Raw genomic sequence first — 19,390 nt, forward strand, 5'->3', positions numbered from 1 at the left:
TCATGTACATATTTCTAATGCATTTTTTACAGTGAGTTTCAAGAAAGACACTTTCTGTATTATAGGTGAGGGGCAGGAGACAAATGTGCATTCTGCCCATTACTGTGTTTTATTATTTTCAACTTTTATTCTCTCTTTAAGGATTTTGTATTAGAATTATAACCCTACTTCATAGACAGTCTTGCCGAGGAAAAATACCAGGACTGTTCACTTAAATTAAAATAGTTGATAAGAACCTGGCTGCTTGATTCTGTCTGTATGGTGTCTTGGAGAGTGACGGTTAGCAGATTTTAATTTTAGTCAAAGGTATGAGTTTTGGCTCCAACATTAACTGTCGGTATGATTTTGGATTAGTCATCCTTATAGGATGGTTTTGTCAATTAAATGAAATAGTAAAGGTAAAAAGTTTAGTCGCATGAGCTTTGCTAAACCAATCAGTCACTAGGAACATTATGATTGGCTTTTACACCAATCAGAACACTAGAGATTGAGTCAAACTATTGAAGCACAAGCCCAAGAAGGAAAGGACACAAACAGGTTCTTTTATGGAGGAGAAATGGAGTTGATGGTGTAGATCATGTTAATCAGGAAGCCAACCAAGTTTTCAACAGAGCTCTAGAGCTGTCTTTGTGTCAGTTTCCAGTTTTTGTCATTAGCAAAAGAAACTATATCAGACCTAGACGTAAGTACATTATTGAATCAGAATTGGAGTAAAAGTTTGCTTAGTCTTTTGTCTCTCTGGGGCAAATGACAAACTCTCCTGATTTTCTTCCCTCAGGAAAATGGACTCCAACATCTCCCAAGCCTTGCGAAAGGAACTCACCTGCTGCATCTGCTTGAACTACCTTACAGACCCTGTCACCATAGGCTGTGGGCACAGCTTCTGTAGGCCCTGTCTATACATTTCCTGGGAAGAAGCCAAAACTACCCGTTGTCCTCTATGTGGGGAAACATCAAAGAAGACAGACATCAAATCCAATATTCTTGTGAAGAATCTGGTGTCCCTTGCTAGACAAGCCAGTCTCTGCCAGTTCCTGAGCTCTGAGGATCAGATGTGTGGGACACACAAGGAGACAAAGAAGATGTTCTGTGAAGAGAGCAAGAACCTACTCTGTTTGCTCTGTTCTTCCTCTCAGGAGCACGAGGCTCACAGACACTGTTCTATTGAATACGCTGTTGAGAAGTACCGGGTAAGTGATGCTTCTGAAAGCCTTTGAAAGCTGGAGAATAATAGAGCTAAGAGAGTATAAGGAAGATGAGTACCGTGATTATGATTAATTCACTCATCACTGGGAGTCTTATATGTGCTAGCTGCTGTTCTAGGTGGGAAGGATAAAGCTGTGAATAAAATAGGTAAGGAAATCTGCTTTCGCAGAGGCTGTATTCGAGTGGCAGGGCAATTCGCTTAATGATTATTATTAATTTGATTATGCAAAGTGAAGCACAGGACACCATAACACTCACATTTTTAGAAATAACTCCAGGCTACAAAAATTACATGTTTAACAAGTGCTTTTTTTTTTTTTAACTGGAAGCTTATTTAGTAATCCTGGACAAACATGTAGGATAATAGTATAGAGAATTAGCAAGATATTTATAGGAAATTTAGTTACGTTACATAAAGCCTTTATTTGTCAGTTTTCTCAGGAAAATTGTTTCATTACTTTATGTGGCTCTATAGCCTGAAACTCCCAGAAGTGATGACTATCGGGTAGCCAGGGAAACATGACCCTTCCACTTTCCCGAAAGTACGTTCATCTAACATTCCCGGTCTTAAGCCGTCAGTAAGGGTCTGAAATCTATAATATTTGTTCTGTTGGTGCTTAATTCAGTATTTTTGTTTTTACAGGAGAAGCTCTTAAAACAAATGAGGTCTTTATGGGAAAAGATCCATGAAAATCAGAGAAATCTAAACGAGGAGTGCAGAATAATCAACCTGTGGATGGTAAGCCTGAGACCACGTTTTCCTCATAACCAGCTTGATACAGACCTGCTGGGACCTTACCTACTAAGAACTTGAGCTTTAATCATCATTGCCAGGAGATTCTGTGAGTGAGCTCATCAGTAGGAAAAAGGATCTGCTGTTTTTATGTAGGAGACTATGACACTTAGGATATCTAGAATTCAGTATACCAGGGACTAGGGAGAAAAAGGCCATCAGAACAAAGTGCAAAAAGTGCTGAAATGGAGGCACATGCAGGGATTTGGAGAAGTTCAAAAACCATTGGTCAGGCATTGAGAAAAAGTTTTGGAGAGAGGTTCACAATCAATTTGAGGTTTAAAGGACAAGTGTAAAAAATCCATGGACATTTCAAGCAGAGATTTCTTACTGAGGTGAAATCTAGAAATTAAACAGTACATAATGGGGAACTACAGGTATGTTCATACGGATTAGTAAAAAGACGGCCATGGGGAGAAAAAGGTTTAACTAGCAATTTAGGAAGTGTACCTGAGATAGTGGAAAGCGATAATGTAGTAGCTAGAGAATGATATAGGATCAACTGGGAGAAATTTCAACATTTTGAAAAACTAGGGGAAAAGAGAAAGAAAAGGACTTGGTGAGGAGAGAATGAATACATGGGTATTGGCAGGGGTCATGCAATGGGGTAAGGGTTAATGTTCCTATAACGTTAGGACAAAATGAGACCCTGAAGCCTTATGTGCTCATTACCAGGTAGGAATCCCATCCATGGCAACAAGGGATAGTGATGGGAGAAATCAGATTGAGGGTATGGGATTAGGAATTTTAGGGAGGTTTTGTCTGATGATTTCTAATCCTCAGACTAGTAGGCAACATTTCTGCTAAGAGTCAATCATCAGGCTAGGATTGAGGAGATTTGAGATGAGAGGCTAAATTAGTAACAGATCAGAATATTAAATAATCAAGCATAAATTTATCTTTTTACATGTAATCTTTCATATTTTAGAGAACATATATTGGTAAAGCAGAGGGTCAGGAAAAAGAAGAAGACCCTCAATGAGATGGACTTACACAGTGACTGCAACAATAAGTTTAAACATAAAAAAGATCGTTAGGGTAGGATGGCTTGGGACCAGGCAGTTTTTCATTCTGTTGTACATAGTGTCCTTGTGAGTTGGAACTGACTCAGTAGCACCTAACAACAACAACGTATTTTAAAAATTAATTCTGAAAAAAAATTCTACAGGAATTTCAGGAACTTAAGAGGTGAATTATAGTGTTTTGAGGAAAGGACGGGTTTCTGTAGTTAACAAAGAATGAAAAATAAAGTAAGGAAAGAGGGATGAGCATGGTTTCTGGTGAGTGGAAAGACATGAATTTAACATGTATGTAGGTTGGTGGATTACATGATCATGAATCAAAGAGAAATGAGTGAGTTTTAAGTGGTGAAGGATAAAGGCAGCCTGGGTGTGTGATCTAGGAAATCCATGTCCCTGCAGGATTATATATGCCTACGGAGAGACATGATCAGAGATCACTATCGGAAGTTGCATCCAGTTCTCCACAGGGAAGAAAAACAACATTTAGAGGGACTGAAAAGTGAACGGAAAAGGATTTTACAGCAACTCAAGAAAAGTCAAACCACAATGGTTCAAAAACAAAACCACCTAAGAGAAATGTTTGAGGAGCTGCTGAATTTGTGCCATAAACCAGACGTGGAGCTGCTCCAGGTAAGAAATGAGGATATTAGTTCAAGTTCACATCTTTGACTTCCATTACATATTTCAAACCAAAATCCTATTTCTGCATCTTCTGCTCCTGTCCAGACTATTATTGTCCAAGTGAATATGATATAAACTTCAACTCTTATCCTAACCAGGAACAACAAAACTTTGGGGAATTGTGAGAGTAGTTTCCCTTCTCAATTCTCTTGATTTAATTCACTTTTCTATCCAACAGAAAGGAACAACTTCTTTGTAGACCTTTTTGTCTGCAGGTGGGCAATATGAGGAAGAGGAAAAGCTAACATTCATGACCTCCTTCTGTTTGGAAGTCCTAGGCTTGAGTTGTGCTAGTCTTGAGGCACATTACCCTTCGGAAACAAGCCCTGAGAAAAGACCACCTTGTAGACAACTGATGGTTGTAGCAATGCGGTCCCTACTCATGTCCTGCTCTGTCTTTGTTTACCCTCAGAGCCCTTAGCCATCGTGAATTTATTTTCTGTCAATGTGTGGTACTGTGATTTTCCTTTAAAGAGGAAAAGTAAAAGAAATTTGTAAAATCCTGTGGGGGGGGGGAGGAAAGGAGGGTTTGATATATTTTTGAAATTTCCCAAATCCAAAGACTGACTAGACATAAAAAAAAAAGAATTTATGAAGAATTCTGAGTTTTTCTTTTTTTTCTCTCTTTACAGAATTTGGAAGACACATTGACAAGGTAAGTTTGGCGTTCAATGCAAACTAGAGCACCATGAGAGCTAGTAAAGAGATCAAAGTGTTTCTACCAAAATGGAGTTATTGAGGTAGTAAATCTTAGTGTGCATGTGTATTTATGTGAGCACATGTATCTGTGTGTGTTTTACTGAATATAATTTTCTATCCCACTCTATCAGAAGTTGGTTTTGTTTTGTCTTTCTGTGCTCATGGAGGTATACATTGTAGGGTTCAACACAGAAGTCACTAGAAAACAGCTATGCATAATTTTAGTTTTCAAAATCATAAACATATTAAAGTGCATGGACTAGCTTTTCCAGGCGTTAGAGGAGAGGCAGGCATCTATGATAAGAAGAGGGTGGAGGCCGGGACAGAAGAAAAGAAAGAATCCCTAAGAATTGCACAGTCTTATCCCAGGATCATGGCAGTACACTACAATATCAGAAAGGAGTTCTGATGAAACATATTATTCTGTTGAACGCTGACATCTTTTGTACATACTGTGATGACCCCTTTGGCACCTGAAAGATTACCTGAATCTTTCCCCGTGTAGGAGTGAGTCCGTGCAACTGCACATGCCCCAGCCTGTGAACCCAGCGCTCAGTGCAAGGCCCATCACTGGACTGATAGACAGGTTCAACCAATTCCAAGGTGAGTGGTAGCCCAATGATGGGACCCCATACATTGTCCTTCAATAACGGTTTTCTTTGGATAATATGGAGCCCTGGTGCCAGAGCAATTAAGAGCTTGGCTGCTAACAAAAAGGTCTGCAGTTGGAATCCACCAGCTGCTCCTTGGAAACCCTATGGGACATTCTATTCTGTCCTGTAGTGTCACTATGAGTTGGAATCCACTTGACACTAATGGGTTTGGTTTTTTATGCCCAATGTTTCCCCTTTTTATTAACCCTTGATTTAGGAGAGAACAGCCTCCTAAGAGACATTTATAGTCATAGTTGCCCTGGGATAACATGAAAAAATCTAAATGAAAGCTGGTGAAAGGATAAATGTGATTCATGCCTGTAATAAATTAGACAATGAGAGACAGGAAACAATCAAAAAGGGCTCCTAGTGCTGTGGGGACCATGGTCTCAGAAAAAAATCTAGCTCAACTGGCATAACACAGTTCGTAGAGAATATGCTCTGCTTTCTACTTTAATGAGTAGCACCTGGGGTCTTAACAGCCTGTGAGTGGCCATCTAAGATACTCCACTGGTCCCTCCCCTTCAGGAGCAAGGCAGAATGAAGAAAACTAAAGACACAAGGGAAAGATTAGTCCAAAGGCCTAATGGACCACAACTAACATGGCCTCCACCAGACTGAGTCCAGTACAACTGGATGGTACCTGACGACCACCACTGACTGCTCTGACAGGGATCACAATAGAGAGTCTTGGACAGAGCTGGAGAAAAATGTAGAACAAAGTTCTAACTCACAATAAAAGACCAAACTTACTGGTCTGAGAGAGACTGGAGAAAAACCCTGAGGGTATGGCCCCTGGATACACTTTCAGCTCTGTAATGAAGTCATTCCTGAAGTTTCACCTTTCATCCAAAGGTTAGACAGGCTCATAAAACAAAATGACACTAAAGGGGCATAGCAGCCCAGGGACAAGGACTAGAAGGCAGGAGGGGACAGGAAGGCTGGTAATGGGGAACCCAAGGTCGAGAAGGGAGAATGTTGACATGTCGTGAGCTTGTTAACCAATTTCATAGAACAATATGTGTACTAACCGTGTAATGAGAAGCTAGCTTGTTCTGTAAACCTTCAGGCAAAGTACAATAAAAAAATGTTCAGTAGAAAAAAAATTAAATATATATTTAAACTCTGAAAAAAAAAGGGGGGCTCCTAGAACCTTTCTGAGATAAAATACCAGTTATTCATTCATTTAGTGGTATAGAACTCCATATTTTGTTAGGGCATTCAAGTTTTAACTAAAGTACAGTTAGTTATGGTGATAGGATTGATGTTTTAGTTACCTAGTGCTGCTATGACAGAAATACCACAAATGAGTGGCTTCAACAAATACGAATTTATTTCGTCACAGTTTAGGAGGCTAGAAGTTGGAATTCAGGGTGCTGGATCTAAGGTCAGGCTTACCCTCTGTTTGCTCTGGGGAAGTTCTTATTCCTTTGCTCCTTGGTGATCTTCATTTGGCATGGTGTCTTTCCTCTCCCACCTCTGCTTGCTGGCTTGCTTTTTAATCTTTTATATCTCAAAAAAGATTGACTCAAGACATCCTACAGTAATTCTGCCTCTTTAGCACAACAAAGATAATCCGTTCCCAAGTGGGATTATAAACACGGACATAGAAGTTAGGATTTGCGACACATATTTTGGTGAGGCACAATTGAACCCATAACAGTTGGCAAATTGTAATTTTTAAAATATTTTTGCTGTAAAGCTTCTTAGTAATTGAATTTGTAATAATGCACATTGTAGTTGATATAGCTAGAAAATTTTGTCCGTAAACGTAAAATAATGAAAGGCATAAAATAAGAATTTGGGAAGAACAACAGTAAAACAAGTTGGTGGTTGATGAGACAGTATACAGAATTCCATAGTAGACCTAAACCAGGGAGGTTAGACTGGCATGCAGATGAAGACCAAGCCTGAGGTGAAACCAGGAGTAAAATCCAGAAAATTCTTAGTAGAAAACTTCTTCCAAGAAGATGTATTTAGATCTTTTTATTCTTAATTGGAATTTGGTTCCTTAACTGGAGTATCATAGTATGCCTGGCAAAGTGATCACCAATTATTTATTTCTAAGGATCTTTCCCCTGAAGAGGGGCACTGAAGTTAATTTCATAGCAATGACTAGGCCTTATGGGAAGGTCTTCTGTTTCTAATGGGAAGTGAAATGTAAAAAATCTTTGTGATTTTTTTCCATTGAGATTAGGTATTTGTTAATTCTGCAGATATACTGCTAGCCCCTGAATCTAATGACACTTTCCAACCAAGCTGCCCTTAAAGTCTTGGTCGGTTTTCCAATGACACTCTAGATCTCGTAAGACTTTAAAAACTGATTTTGACTGGAATATTCTCTTCTTTCCGCAGTGAACATTTCCTTGAATTATGAAACAAGCAGTCACGATATCATGCTGTCTGATGACGTGAGAAGTTTGATATTTAGGCATGACCTTCAAGAGGTGCCTTTTCCATCTGGAAGATCCAACTACTTTGCTACATGGGGAGCCCAGGCCTTCAGCTCTGGAAAACACTACTGGGAGATGCATGTGGACAGCTCTTGGGACTGGGCTATAGGGGTCTGTAAGGATACTTGGCTAAGGAAGAACTGCTCAGTGATTGAATCTGGGGACACATTTCTTCTTTTATGTGTGAAGGGGGATAATGGTTACCATCTTTTCACCACCTCCCCAGTGCTTTCTCAGTACATAGAGAAACCTCTGGGGAAGGTTGGTGTGTTTGTTGATTTTAACAGTGGAAGTGTGAGTTTTGTTCATGTTGCCAAAAATTCCCTCATATGGGAATACCCCGCTTACTCCTTCAGTTACTCGCTCCGGCCTTTTTTTTGTACTGGCCACACATGATCATGGAGAAGTGATGAACTTGGGAACTCCATATCTGAAGGAGCCCACACATGATCATGGAGAAGTGAGGAACTTGGGAACTCCATATCTGAAGGAGCCCGTCTCAGTTGAAGCTGATCAATCATACTTTACTCTCCCTTAGGTTGTTCCATTTTAATGTAACTTTGTTTTATCATTGGTAAATATAAAGCTGGTGTGGCAATGCAAAATTTGTTGGCTTAATTGTCTTTCAATTAAAATCAAGTCCTGTGGTCCTTTTCCTGAAAGACATACTGTTTTTATTCACCTACTTTGTGAGTTGGCTAGAGTTACAAGAGTATATGACTGGGATTCTATCTTAACAGTTTAATGCAGGAACACAGAGTGTTTGCATCATAAGGAAACTTGGTTATCCACAGTGCAAATGTCAGTCTGAAATATTCTACTCCCTCATCATGATCTAGTAAAATCATACTCAACAATTCACCCTTGTTGGTGTTAGGTGCCAGGAAGTCGACTCTGACTCATAGCAACCCTGTGTACAACAGAAGGAAGCACTGCCCAGTCATGTGCCACTTCACAGTCTTTGCTGTGCTTGAGCCCATTGTTGCGGCCACAGTGTCAATCCATCTCCTTGAGGGTCATACTTTTTTTCATTGACCTTTCACTTTACCAAGCACGATGTCCCTCTCTAGAGGCTGATCCCTCCTGATAACTTCTCCAAACTGCTTGAGACAAAGCCTCACCATCCTTGCTTCTAGGAAGCATTCTTGTACTTCTTTCAAGACAGATTTGTTCTTTCTTCTGGCAGTCAATGATATGTTCAATATTTTTCTCCAATGACATAATTCAAAGTCACCAATTCTTATTTGGTATTCCTTACTCATTGTCCACGTTTCACATGCATATGAGGCAACTGAGAATACTGTGGCTTGTGTCAGGAGCACCTTAATCCTCAAGGTGACATGCTAGTTTTTCATCACTTTCAAGAGGCCTTTTGCCACAGATTTGCCCAGCGCAATATGTCATCTGATTTCTTGACTGCTGATTCCTTGGGTATTGATTGTGAACCCAAGTAAAGTGAAATCCTTCACAACTTCAATCCTTTCTCCATTTATCTATCATGTCCTTGCTTAATGGTTCAGTTGTGAGGATTTTTGTTTTCTTAATCTGAGATGCAGTCCATACAGAAGGCTATAGTATTTGATCAGTAAGTGCTTCAAGCAGTCTGCACTTTCAGCAGTCAAGGTTGTGTCATCTACACATGGCAGGTTGTTAATGAGCCTTCCTCCAATCCTGATGCCAGGTTCTGGGATTATTTGCTCAGCACACAAATTGAATAAATATGCTGCAAGGATACGACCCTGACCCACACCTTTCCTGACTCTAAACCACACAGGAATCCCTCGTTCTGTTCTGTCCAAATGTCTGTTGGTTTATGTACAGATTCCTCACAAGCATGGTTAAGTGTTCTGGAATTCCACTTCTTCACAGTGTTATCCATAATTTGTTATGATCCACACAGTCAAATGCCTTTGCATAGTCAATAAAACAAAAGTAAACATCTTTCTTGTGTTCTCTGCTTTCAGCCAAGGTTCATATGACAGCAGCAATGATACCCCTCTTTCCATGTTCTTTTCTGAATCCAGCTTGAATTTCTGGCAGTTCCCGGTGGATGTATTGCTGGAACTGCTTTTGAAGGATCTTCAGCAAAATTTTACTTGTGTGTTGGATCACCTTTCTTTGGAATTGGCACAAATATGGATCTCTTTCATTTGGTTGGCCAGGAAACTATTCCAAATTTCATAACATAGACGAGTGAACACTTCCAGCACTGCATCCGTTTGTTGAAACATCTCAGTTGGTATTTTGTCAGTTCCTAGAGCCTTGTTTTTTGCCATTCCCTTCAGTGCGGCTTGGACTTCTTCCTTCGGTACTACTGTCTCTTGAACATAGGCTACCTCCTGAAATAGTCGACTGTAGACCAATTCTTTCAGTGACTCTGTGTATTCCTCCCATTTTCTTGTAATGCTACCTGAGTGGTTCAGTATTTCTCCCATAGAAGCCTTCAGTATCACACCTAGAGATTTGAATTCTATCTTCAGTTCTTTCAGCTTGAGAAATGCTGAGCATGTTCTTCCTTTTTGGTTTTCTAACTCCTGGTCTTTGCATATATTTCATTATAATTCTTTACTTTGTCTTCTCAAGACATCCTTTGAAATCTTCTTTTCGTATTTTATTTCTGTCTCTCTTTTCAATGCCCTTTTGCTTTTTTCATGTATAATGTACTTGATGTCATCCCATAACTTCTCTGGTTTTAGTCATTAGTGTTCAAAGCACCAAATGTATTCTTGAGATGGTCTCTAAATTCAGGTGGGATTCTGACCATCTTACTTTGCCTCTCATGGACTTGTTTAATTTCCTTCAGCTTCACCTTGAGCTTGCACATGTACAATTCATGGCCTGTTCAGTGGTCTGCCACTGGCCTTGTTCTAAGTGATGATATTGAGCTTCTCCATAGTCTCTCCACAAATGTAGTAGATTTAATTCCTATGTATTTCATCCAGCAAGGTCCATGCATATAGTGATGGTTTATGTTGTAAAAAGTTATTTGTAATAAAAAAGCCATTGGTCTTCCACAGAGTGACGGATGGATAAAAAAAAAAAAAAGATCCATTAATATGCTATCCACAAGAGACACACCTTAGAAACAAAGATGTAAATTTATTAAAAATCAAAGGAAAGAAAAAAATATATCAAGCAAATAACTACCAAAAAAGAGCAGGAGTGGCAATACTAATTTCAGATAAGATAAACTTGAAAACAAAATCCACCATACAAGACAAAGAATATAACTATTAAAGGGTTGATCCACCATGAAGACTTAACCATAATAAACATCTACATACCCAATGGTAGGGGTCCAAAATCCATAAAACAAACTCTAACAGCACTAAAAACAGAAATTGTCAGTGCCACAATAATAGTAGGAGACTTCAACACACCACTGTCAGTAAAGGACAGAACATCTAGTAAGAAAATCAATAAAAATTCAGAAGAGCTGAAGAGCACAATCAGCCAACTTGATCTCAGAGACATATATAGAACACTCCACCCAACAGCTGCAAAGTACACATTCTTTTCCAACACACATGGATCATTCTCCAGAACAGGCCACATCTTAGGCCACAGAGCAACCCTCGACAAGATCCAAAACATTGAGATAATACAAAGTATCTTCTCTGACCACAATGCCATCAAAATATAAATTAACAACAGGAGAAGTAAGGGGAAAAAATCAATTATATGTAAACTGGATAACACCCTGCTTAAAAACCAATGGGTAAGAGAAGACATCAAAGATGGAGTCACGAAGTTCTTGGAATCAAATGAGAATGAAAACATATCATACCAAAACTTTTGGGACACAGTAAAGGCAGTCCTTAGGTGTCAATTTATAGCACTAGATGCACACATCAAAAAGAAGAAAAGGACAAAATCAAAACATTAGTTACACAACTTGAACAAACAGAAAAAGAACAGCAAAAGCAATGCACAGCCACCAGAAAAAGGAAATAATAAAGATCAGAGCAGAAATAAATGAAACAGAGAACAGAAAAACAATAGAATCAACAAAAGTTGGTTCCTTGGAAGGATCAACAAAATCGGCAGACAACTGGCCAAACTGAAAAAAAAAAAAAAAAAAAAAACAGGAGAGAATGCAAATAACCCAAATAAGAAAGGAAATGGGGGCATTACAACAGGCACAACTGAAATAAAATGGATCACAACAGAGTATTATGAAAAACTATACTCCGACAAATTTGAAAACCTAGAGGAAATGAACAAATTTCTAGAGACATACTACCTACCCAAACTAAAACAAAATGTTGAAAATCTGAACATACCCATAACTAGAGAAGCGATTGGAAAAGTAATTAAAAAAAGCTCCTAACCAAAAAAAAGTCCTGGCCCAGATGGCTTCACTGGAGAATTCTACCAAACATTCAGAGAAGAGCTTACACCAGTTTAACTCAAACTATTACAGATCATAGAGAAGGAAGCGATACTTCCAAATTCATTCTATGAAGCCAGCATAACTCTGATACCAAAACCAAGGAAAGACGCCACAAAAAACGAAAATTATACACCAATATTTCTCATGAATATAGATGCAAAAAATTCCCTGCAAAATTCTAGCCAATAGAACTCAGCATCATATCAAAAAAAAAAAAAAAAAATGACTAAATAGGATTCATACCAGTTATGCAAGAATGGTTCAACATTAGAAAGTCAATCAATGTAATCCACTACATAAATAAAAGGAAAGAAAAGGATCACATGATCATCTCAATCGACACAGAAAAGGCATTTGACAAAGTCCAACACCCCTTCCTCATAAAAAACTCTCAATAAAATAGGCATAGAAGGGAAGTTTCTCAACATAATAAAGGGCATCTATGCAAAACCAACAGCCAACATCATTCTCAATGGACAGAGGTTGAAAACATTCTCTCTGAGAATGGGAACAAGACAAGGATGCCCATTATCACCACTCCTATTTAAAATTGTGTTGGAAGTTCTAACGAGAGCAATAAGGCAAGAAACAGAAATAAAGGGCATCCAAATTGGTAATGAGGAAGTTAAACTGTCCCTATTCGCAGATGATATGACACTATACTTAGGAAATCCAAAAGACTCCATGAGAAAACCACTGGAACTGACAGAAAGATTCAGCAGAGTAGCAGGATAGAAGATCAACACACAAAAGTCAGTTGGATTCCTATACAGCAATAAAGAGAATGATGAAAAGGAAATCAGGAAAGCAATAGCAATTATCATAGCCCCTAAAAAATAAAATACTTGGGAATAAATCTAACCAGGGACGTAAGAGACCTATACAAAGAAAACTACAAAACACTACCACAAGAAACCAAAAGAGATCTACATAAATGGAAAAACATGCTCAGGGGTAGGTAGACTCAACACTGTGAAACTGACAATTCTACCCAAAGTGGTTTTCAAATACAATGCAATATCGACCCAAATACCGACAACATTCTTTAAAGAGATGGAAACATTTATCATTAACTTTATGTGGAAAGGGAAGAGGCTGCAAAGAAGTAAAGCACTATTGAAGAAGAAGAATAAAGTAGGAGGGCTCACACTACCAGACCTCAGAACCTGCTCAAAAGAGCCTGGTACTGGTACAATGACAGATACATTGACCAATGGAACAAAATTGAGAACCCGGATGTAAATCCATCCACCTATGGTCACCTGATCTCTGACAAGGGCCCAAAGTCCACCAAATAGGGAAAAGACAAATGGTGCTGGCAAAACTGGATGTCCCATCTGAAAAAAAGTGAGACAGGACTCATACCCCACAACATATACAAAAATTAACTCAAGATGGATCAAAGACCTAAATATAAAGCCAAAAACTGTGAAGTTCATAGAAGAAAAAACAGGATCAAGACTAGAGGCCCTAATACATGGCATTACCAGGATACAAATCACAACCAACAACACACAAGCTACAGAGGATAACTCAATAACTGGGATCTTCTAAAAATTAAACAGTCATGCTCATCAAAAGACTTCACCAAAAGAGTAAAAAGAGAACCTACAGCCTGGGGAAAAAAAAAATTGGCTATTACAAACCAGACAAAGATCTAGTCTCTAAGATCCACAAGAAAATCCAATGCCTCTACAACCAAAAGACAAAAAACCCAACCAAAAAATGGGCAAAGGAAATGAACAGACATTTCAGCGAAGACATTTAAGCTGTCAACAGACACATGAGGAAATGCTCAAGATCTCTAGCCATCAGAGAAATGCAAATCAAAACCACAATGAGATACCATCTCACCCCAGCATTACTGGCACAAATGAATAAGACAGAAAATAACAAATGTTGGAGAGGCTGCGGGGATATTGGAACTCTCATGCACTGCTGGTGGGAATGCAAAATGATACAACCATTTTGGAAAACGATATGGCACTTCCTTAGAAAGCTAGAAATAAAAATACTATATGATCCAGCAATCCTACTCCTAGGAATATATCCTAGAGAAATTAAGATTTGTCACACGAATAGACATATGCACACCCATGTTCATTGCAGCATTGTTCACAATAGCAAAACGATGGAAACAACCTGGATGCTCATTGACAGATGAATGGATAAACAAACTCAGGTACATACACACGGTGGAGTATTATGCAACACTAAAGAACAACGATGAATCCGTGAAGCATCTCATAACATGGATGCTCCTGGAGGACATTATGCTGAGTGAAATAAATCAATCACAAAAGGACAAATATTGTATGAGACCACTACTGTAAAAACTCATGAAAAGGTTTATACATAAAAACAATAATTTTTGATGGATACAAGGAAGGGGAGTGGTGGGGATGGAAAAATGCTTAATAGACGATAGACAAGCAGCAACTTTTGTGAACTTGTGCACAAGACAGTACACAATACTGGGGAAGCCAGCACAACCTGTACAAGGCAAGCCCATGGTAGCTCCATAGACACATCCAAACTCCCTGAGTGACCGAATTGCTGTGCTGAGGGCTGTGGGGACCATAGTCTCAGGGAACATCTAGCTCAATTAGCATAACGGAGTTTATGAAGAAAATGTTCTACATTCTACTTTGGTGAGTAGCATCTGGGGTCTTAATAGCCTGTGAGCGGCCATCTAGGATACTCCACTGGTCTCACCCCTTCGGGAGCAAGGAAGAATGAAGAAAACTAAAGATACAAGGGAAAAATTACTTTAAAGGACTAATGGACCACATCTACCACGGCATCCACCGGACTGAGTCTAGTACAACTAGATGGTGCCTACTGGCTGCTCTGATAGGGATCACTATAGAGGGTCCCGGACAGAGCTGGAGAAAAATGTAGAACAAAATTCCAATTGAAAAAGAAAGACCAGACTTGCTGGCCTGACAGAGACTGGAGAAACCCTGAGAGTACAGACCCCAGACACCCCTTCAGCTCAGTATTGAGGCCACTCCTGAGGTTCACCCTTTAGCCAAAGATTGAACAGGTCCATGGAACAAAACAAGGCTAGAGGGGTGCACCAACCCTGAGGCAGGAACTGGGAGGTAGGAGGGAACAGGAAAGCTAGTAATAGGGAACCTAGGGTTGAGAAGGGAGAGTGTTGACATGTCATGGGGTTGTTAACCAATGTCATACAACAATGTGTGTACTGTTTGATGAGAAACTAGTTTGTTCTGTAAACCTTCATCTAAAATTCGATTAAAAAAAAAAAAGAATAACAACAACAAAAAAAGCCGGTGGTCTTTCAAAATTCTATCATGTCATCTCTGGCATCATTTCTATTTCAAGGCCGTATTTTCCAGCTACTGATCCTTCTTCTTTGCTTCCAACTTTCCATTTTCAATCAGCAGTAATTATCAATGCATCTTGATAATTTTGATCAATTTCAGACCACAGAAGTTGGTAAAAATATTCAATTTCCTCATCTTTGCCATTAGTGGTTAGTGCATTTCGGGAGAGCTTTTAGACTGAGACAGACTAGGAAGACCTGGGGGTCCACCTCTGAAAAAACTGGCCAGTGAAAACCTTATGAAGAACAGGAGAACATTGTCTGATATAGTCCCGGAAAATGAGCACCACAGTTTGGAATGCACTCAAAATACGACTGGGGAAGAACTGCGTCCTCAAAGTAGAGTCTGCCTTAATGACACAGATGGAGTCAAGCTTCAGGACCTTTATTTACTGATGTGGCAGGACTCAAAATGGGAAGAAACAACTGCAAACATCCAATAATAATCAGAACATGGAATGTGCAAAATATGAATCTAGAAAAATTGGAAATCATCAAAACTAAAATGAAACTCATAAAGCCGGATATCCTCGGCATTAGTGAGCTGAAATGGACTGGTATTGGCCATTTTGAATCAGGCAATCATATGGTCTACTATGCCAGAAATGACAAACTGAAGAGGAATGGCGTCACATATGTTGTCAAAAAGAACATTTCAAGATCTATCCTGAAGTACAACTCTGTCAGTGATAATATCCATAAGCATACAAGGAAGTCTAGTTAATAGGACTGCTTACACACCAACCGTTAAGGCCAAAGATAAATTGAATTTTTTTTACCAACTTCTGCAGTCTGAAATTGATTAAACATGCAATCAAGATGCATTGATAATTACTGGTGATTGAAATGCAAAAGTTGGAAGCAAAGAAGAATTGGTACTTGGAAAATATGGCCTTGGTGATAGCCATGATGCTGCAGATCACATGATCAAATTTTGGTAGCCCAATGACTTCTTTATTGTAAATACCTTTTTCAACAACAGAAATAGTGACTAAACATGCGGACCTCACAGGAATCAAATCAACTACATTTGTGGAAAGTGACAATGGAAAAGTTCAATATTATCAGTCCGAACAAGACAGAGGTCCACTGAGGAATGGAACATCAATTGCTCAAATTCAAGTTCAAGCTGGATAACAGTGCCAAGAATGGGAATTCCTGAAGACTTTATGCCCTTGGGGAACTTGTACTTAGCCCAAGAAGCAGGTGTTCCAACAGAAGAAGGGGATACTGCGCAGTTTAGAGTTAGTGAAGGTGTGCATCAGGGCTGTATCCTTTGACCATACTTATTCAATGTGTATGCTGAGCAATTAATCTGAAAAACTGGATTATGAAGAACAGGGCATCAGGATTGGTGGAAGCCTCATTAACAACCTGACATATGTAGATGACACAACCTTGCTTGTTGAAAATGAAGAGGATTTGAAGCACTTATTGAAGAAGATAAAAGACCACACCCTTCAGTATGGATTACGCCTCAACATAAAGCAAAAATCCTCACAACTGGATCAATAAGCAACATCAAGATAAATGGAGAAAAGATTGAACTTCTCAAGCATTTATTTGGCTTGGATCTATAATCCACAGCCACAAAAGCAGCAGTCAAGAAATCAGACGACGCATTGCATTGGACAAATCTGCTGTAGGAGATCTCTTTAAAGTTTTAAAAAGCAAAGATTTCACTTTAAGGAATAAGTAAGCCTGACCCAAGCCGTGGTGTTTTCAGTTGCCTCATATGCATGTGAAAGCTGGGCAGTGAATAAAGAGGACCAAAGAAGAATAGATGCTTTTGAGTTATGGTGTTCAGGAAGAATATCCGATATACCATAGACTGCCAGAAGAACGAACAAATCTGTCTTGGAAGAAGTACAGCCAGAATGTTCATCAGAAGCAAAGATGGCTAGACTTCCTGTCACATAGTTCAGACATGTTATCAGGAGGGACCAGTCCTAGGAGAAGGACATCATGCTTGGTAAAGTGGAAGGTCAGCAAAAAAGAGGAAGAGCCTCCTTGAAAGGGATTAATACAGTGGCTACAACAATGGGCTCAAACATCGCAATGATTGTGAGTATGGCTCAGGAACTGGGAGTGTTTCCTTCTGTTGTATATAGGGTCGCTATGAGTCAGAATAGACTAAATGGCACCTCCAACAACAACAAAGATAGGAGCAATGTAAATACACAAAACCCAATTAGTTTTCCATAAAAAGGATACCACTACTTATGTATTACTAATATTCATAAGAATAAAAAATAGGCAGACAGGAAGTTTCCAAAATTAAAAAAAAAGAAAATAACAAGAGGGCACTAGATTTGGACAGATTTTCAAACATACCAGTAAACTAAAATAATTAGAGCAGTATGGTACTGGTACATGAATTCACAAACACACAAACAGATTCAGATATACCCATCCATTGCCATCAAGCCGATTCTGACTCATAATGACCCTGTAGATATAGATATATACAAATTTACTGTATTCTAAGATGAGATCCACTTGCACCTGGAGCAGTAGGAAAGAGCTGAGACTTGTGCCCAGAATAAGTGAAGACATTGCTTAGAAAGCCAGTGCCTAAAGTCAGCGGAGACTGACTGTAAGGAACAGTTCATTCAAATAATACATGTGAATTAAAAAAAAAATAATTAATTTCTAGGTTTTAGACTCAGTAAGAAAAATATCACTGGCAGCTCACAGTTAAATATAGAAATGGAAACACAGGTGAAGCATGAATCTGCCAAATTTCAGGTTTGGGAATGGCCAACTCCTTCCTTCAGGGAGTAGAAAAGAGTCATCAGAAGTGTAGCTCCCCACCCCCCGCCCCCAAGGTGCCTACCTTCCCTCCCACCCCAGTTCAGCACAGGGGTCCAGAGGACTGTTCCCTCTAGAAGGAAGGGGCCATAGTTTCACACATGTCTTCCTGCCAACTCTGGCAGGAAGATGGAACAAAACTGCTCACATCAGAAATATTCAGTCGAAAGTGGTGTATACCCCCTTGCTCAATCATCTCATTCTTTATTCCAAGAGCCTTACTTGCACGGAGTTCCTCAAGGGGGTGGTATTGTGCTGTAGGAAATCCCCTACAGGCTCTTTCTAGAATTCTACCCCCAGCATAGTCCCCCAGGGACTGAAATTAAAATATTCACTGGGAGAGTCAAGAACGTGATAACAATTATTTTAATGCTAGATTTTAAAAAAGGAATGTGCCAGAAAATAAAAGACGACTTTGTATTGCAGCCTTAAGATGGAATTGCACTCATATATTCTTGTAAATCCAGCAAGCTCATAATACAGGTAAATAACCATATTTATTCCAGGTAATGGGCCACTAGAGATGTTTTTATTTAAAAATATTAAATCATCGCAGTTTTGCATTTCAGGCAACATTCCTAATTAATAACAACCAAATGTTACATTAAGTAGAACAACCTAAGAGACAATGAAGTGTTGATTAGCTTTGATGGAGAAAGGCTCCTTCAGATATGGCATTTCCAGGTTCCTACTTCTCCCTGATCATATGCGGTCAGTGTAAAAGAAAGGCCTGAGCGGGTAGCTGAAGGGGATAATACAACTCTCTATGAGGAAACTTTTGGCAACATTAACAAAACTCATACTTCCATTGTCAAAATCAACAAACACACCAATCCACCCCATGGTTTCTCTACATCCTGAGAGAGCATTAGGGACGTGGTGAAGAGATGATAACGATTATCCTCCTTCACGCATGAAAGAACTATGTCCTCAGACTTGATCACTGAGCAGTTCTTCCTTATCCAAGAATCCTTATTACAAACTCCAACAGCCCAGTCCTAAGAGTCATCCACATCTGTCTCCCAGTAGAGTTTTCCAGAGGTGAAAGCCTGGGATCCCCATGCAGCAGAGCAGTTAGATCTTCCAGAAGGAAAAGGTGCCTCTTGAAGCTCATGACTAAGCCACTAACTTCTCACTTCATCAAACAGCATGCTATTCTGACTGCTTATTTCATAATTGAAAGAAATTTCCACTGTGGAAAGAAGCATCTCCCAGTCAAGATCAGTTTTTAAATTCCTATGGAATGAGAAGGTCAGTGTATCAAGAGTGTCAATGGAAAAATAGGCCAAGACTAGAAGGGAAGTTCTAGCCTGAAAATATCAGACTGAGG

The 19,390-nt window shown here is 39.3% G+C and overlaps 1 protein-coding gene across 1 annotated transcript; it reads left to right on the top strand.

Moving 5' to 3' along the window:
* Positions 1-283: 283 nt before the first annotated feature.
* On the top strand, positions 284-8,655 carry LOC135232195 (tripartite motif-containing protein 43-like). Its single transcript, XM_064289531.1, has 7 exons — positions 284-1,190; positions 1,850-1,945; positions 3,168-3,187; positions 3,402-3,681; positions 4,335-4,357; positions 4,907-5,004; positions 7,410-8,655. Exons 1-7 carry the CDS (start codon positions 783-785, stop codon positions 7,901-7,903), a joined length of 1,419 nt encoding a protein of 472 aa, XP_064145601.1. The 5' UTR covers positions 284-782; the 3' UTR covers positions 7,904-8,655.
* The last annotated feature ends 10,735 nt before the right edge of the window (positions 8,656-19,390 follow it).

This window comes from Loxodonta africana, chromosome 7 (genome assembly GCF_030014295.1).
Source record: "Loxodonta africana isolate mLoxAfr1 chromosome 7, mLoxAfr1.hap2, whole genome shotgun sequence".
NCBI classification, from domain to species: Eukaryota; Metazoa; Chordata; class Mammalia; order Proboscidea; family Elephantidae; genus Loxodonta; species Loxodonta africana.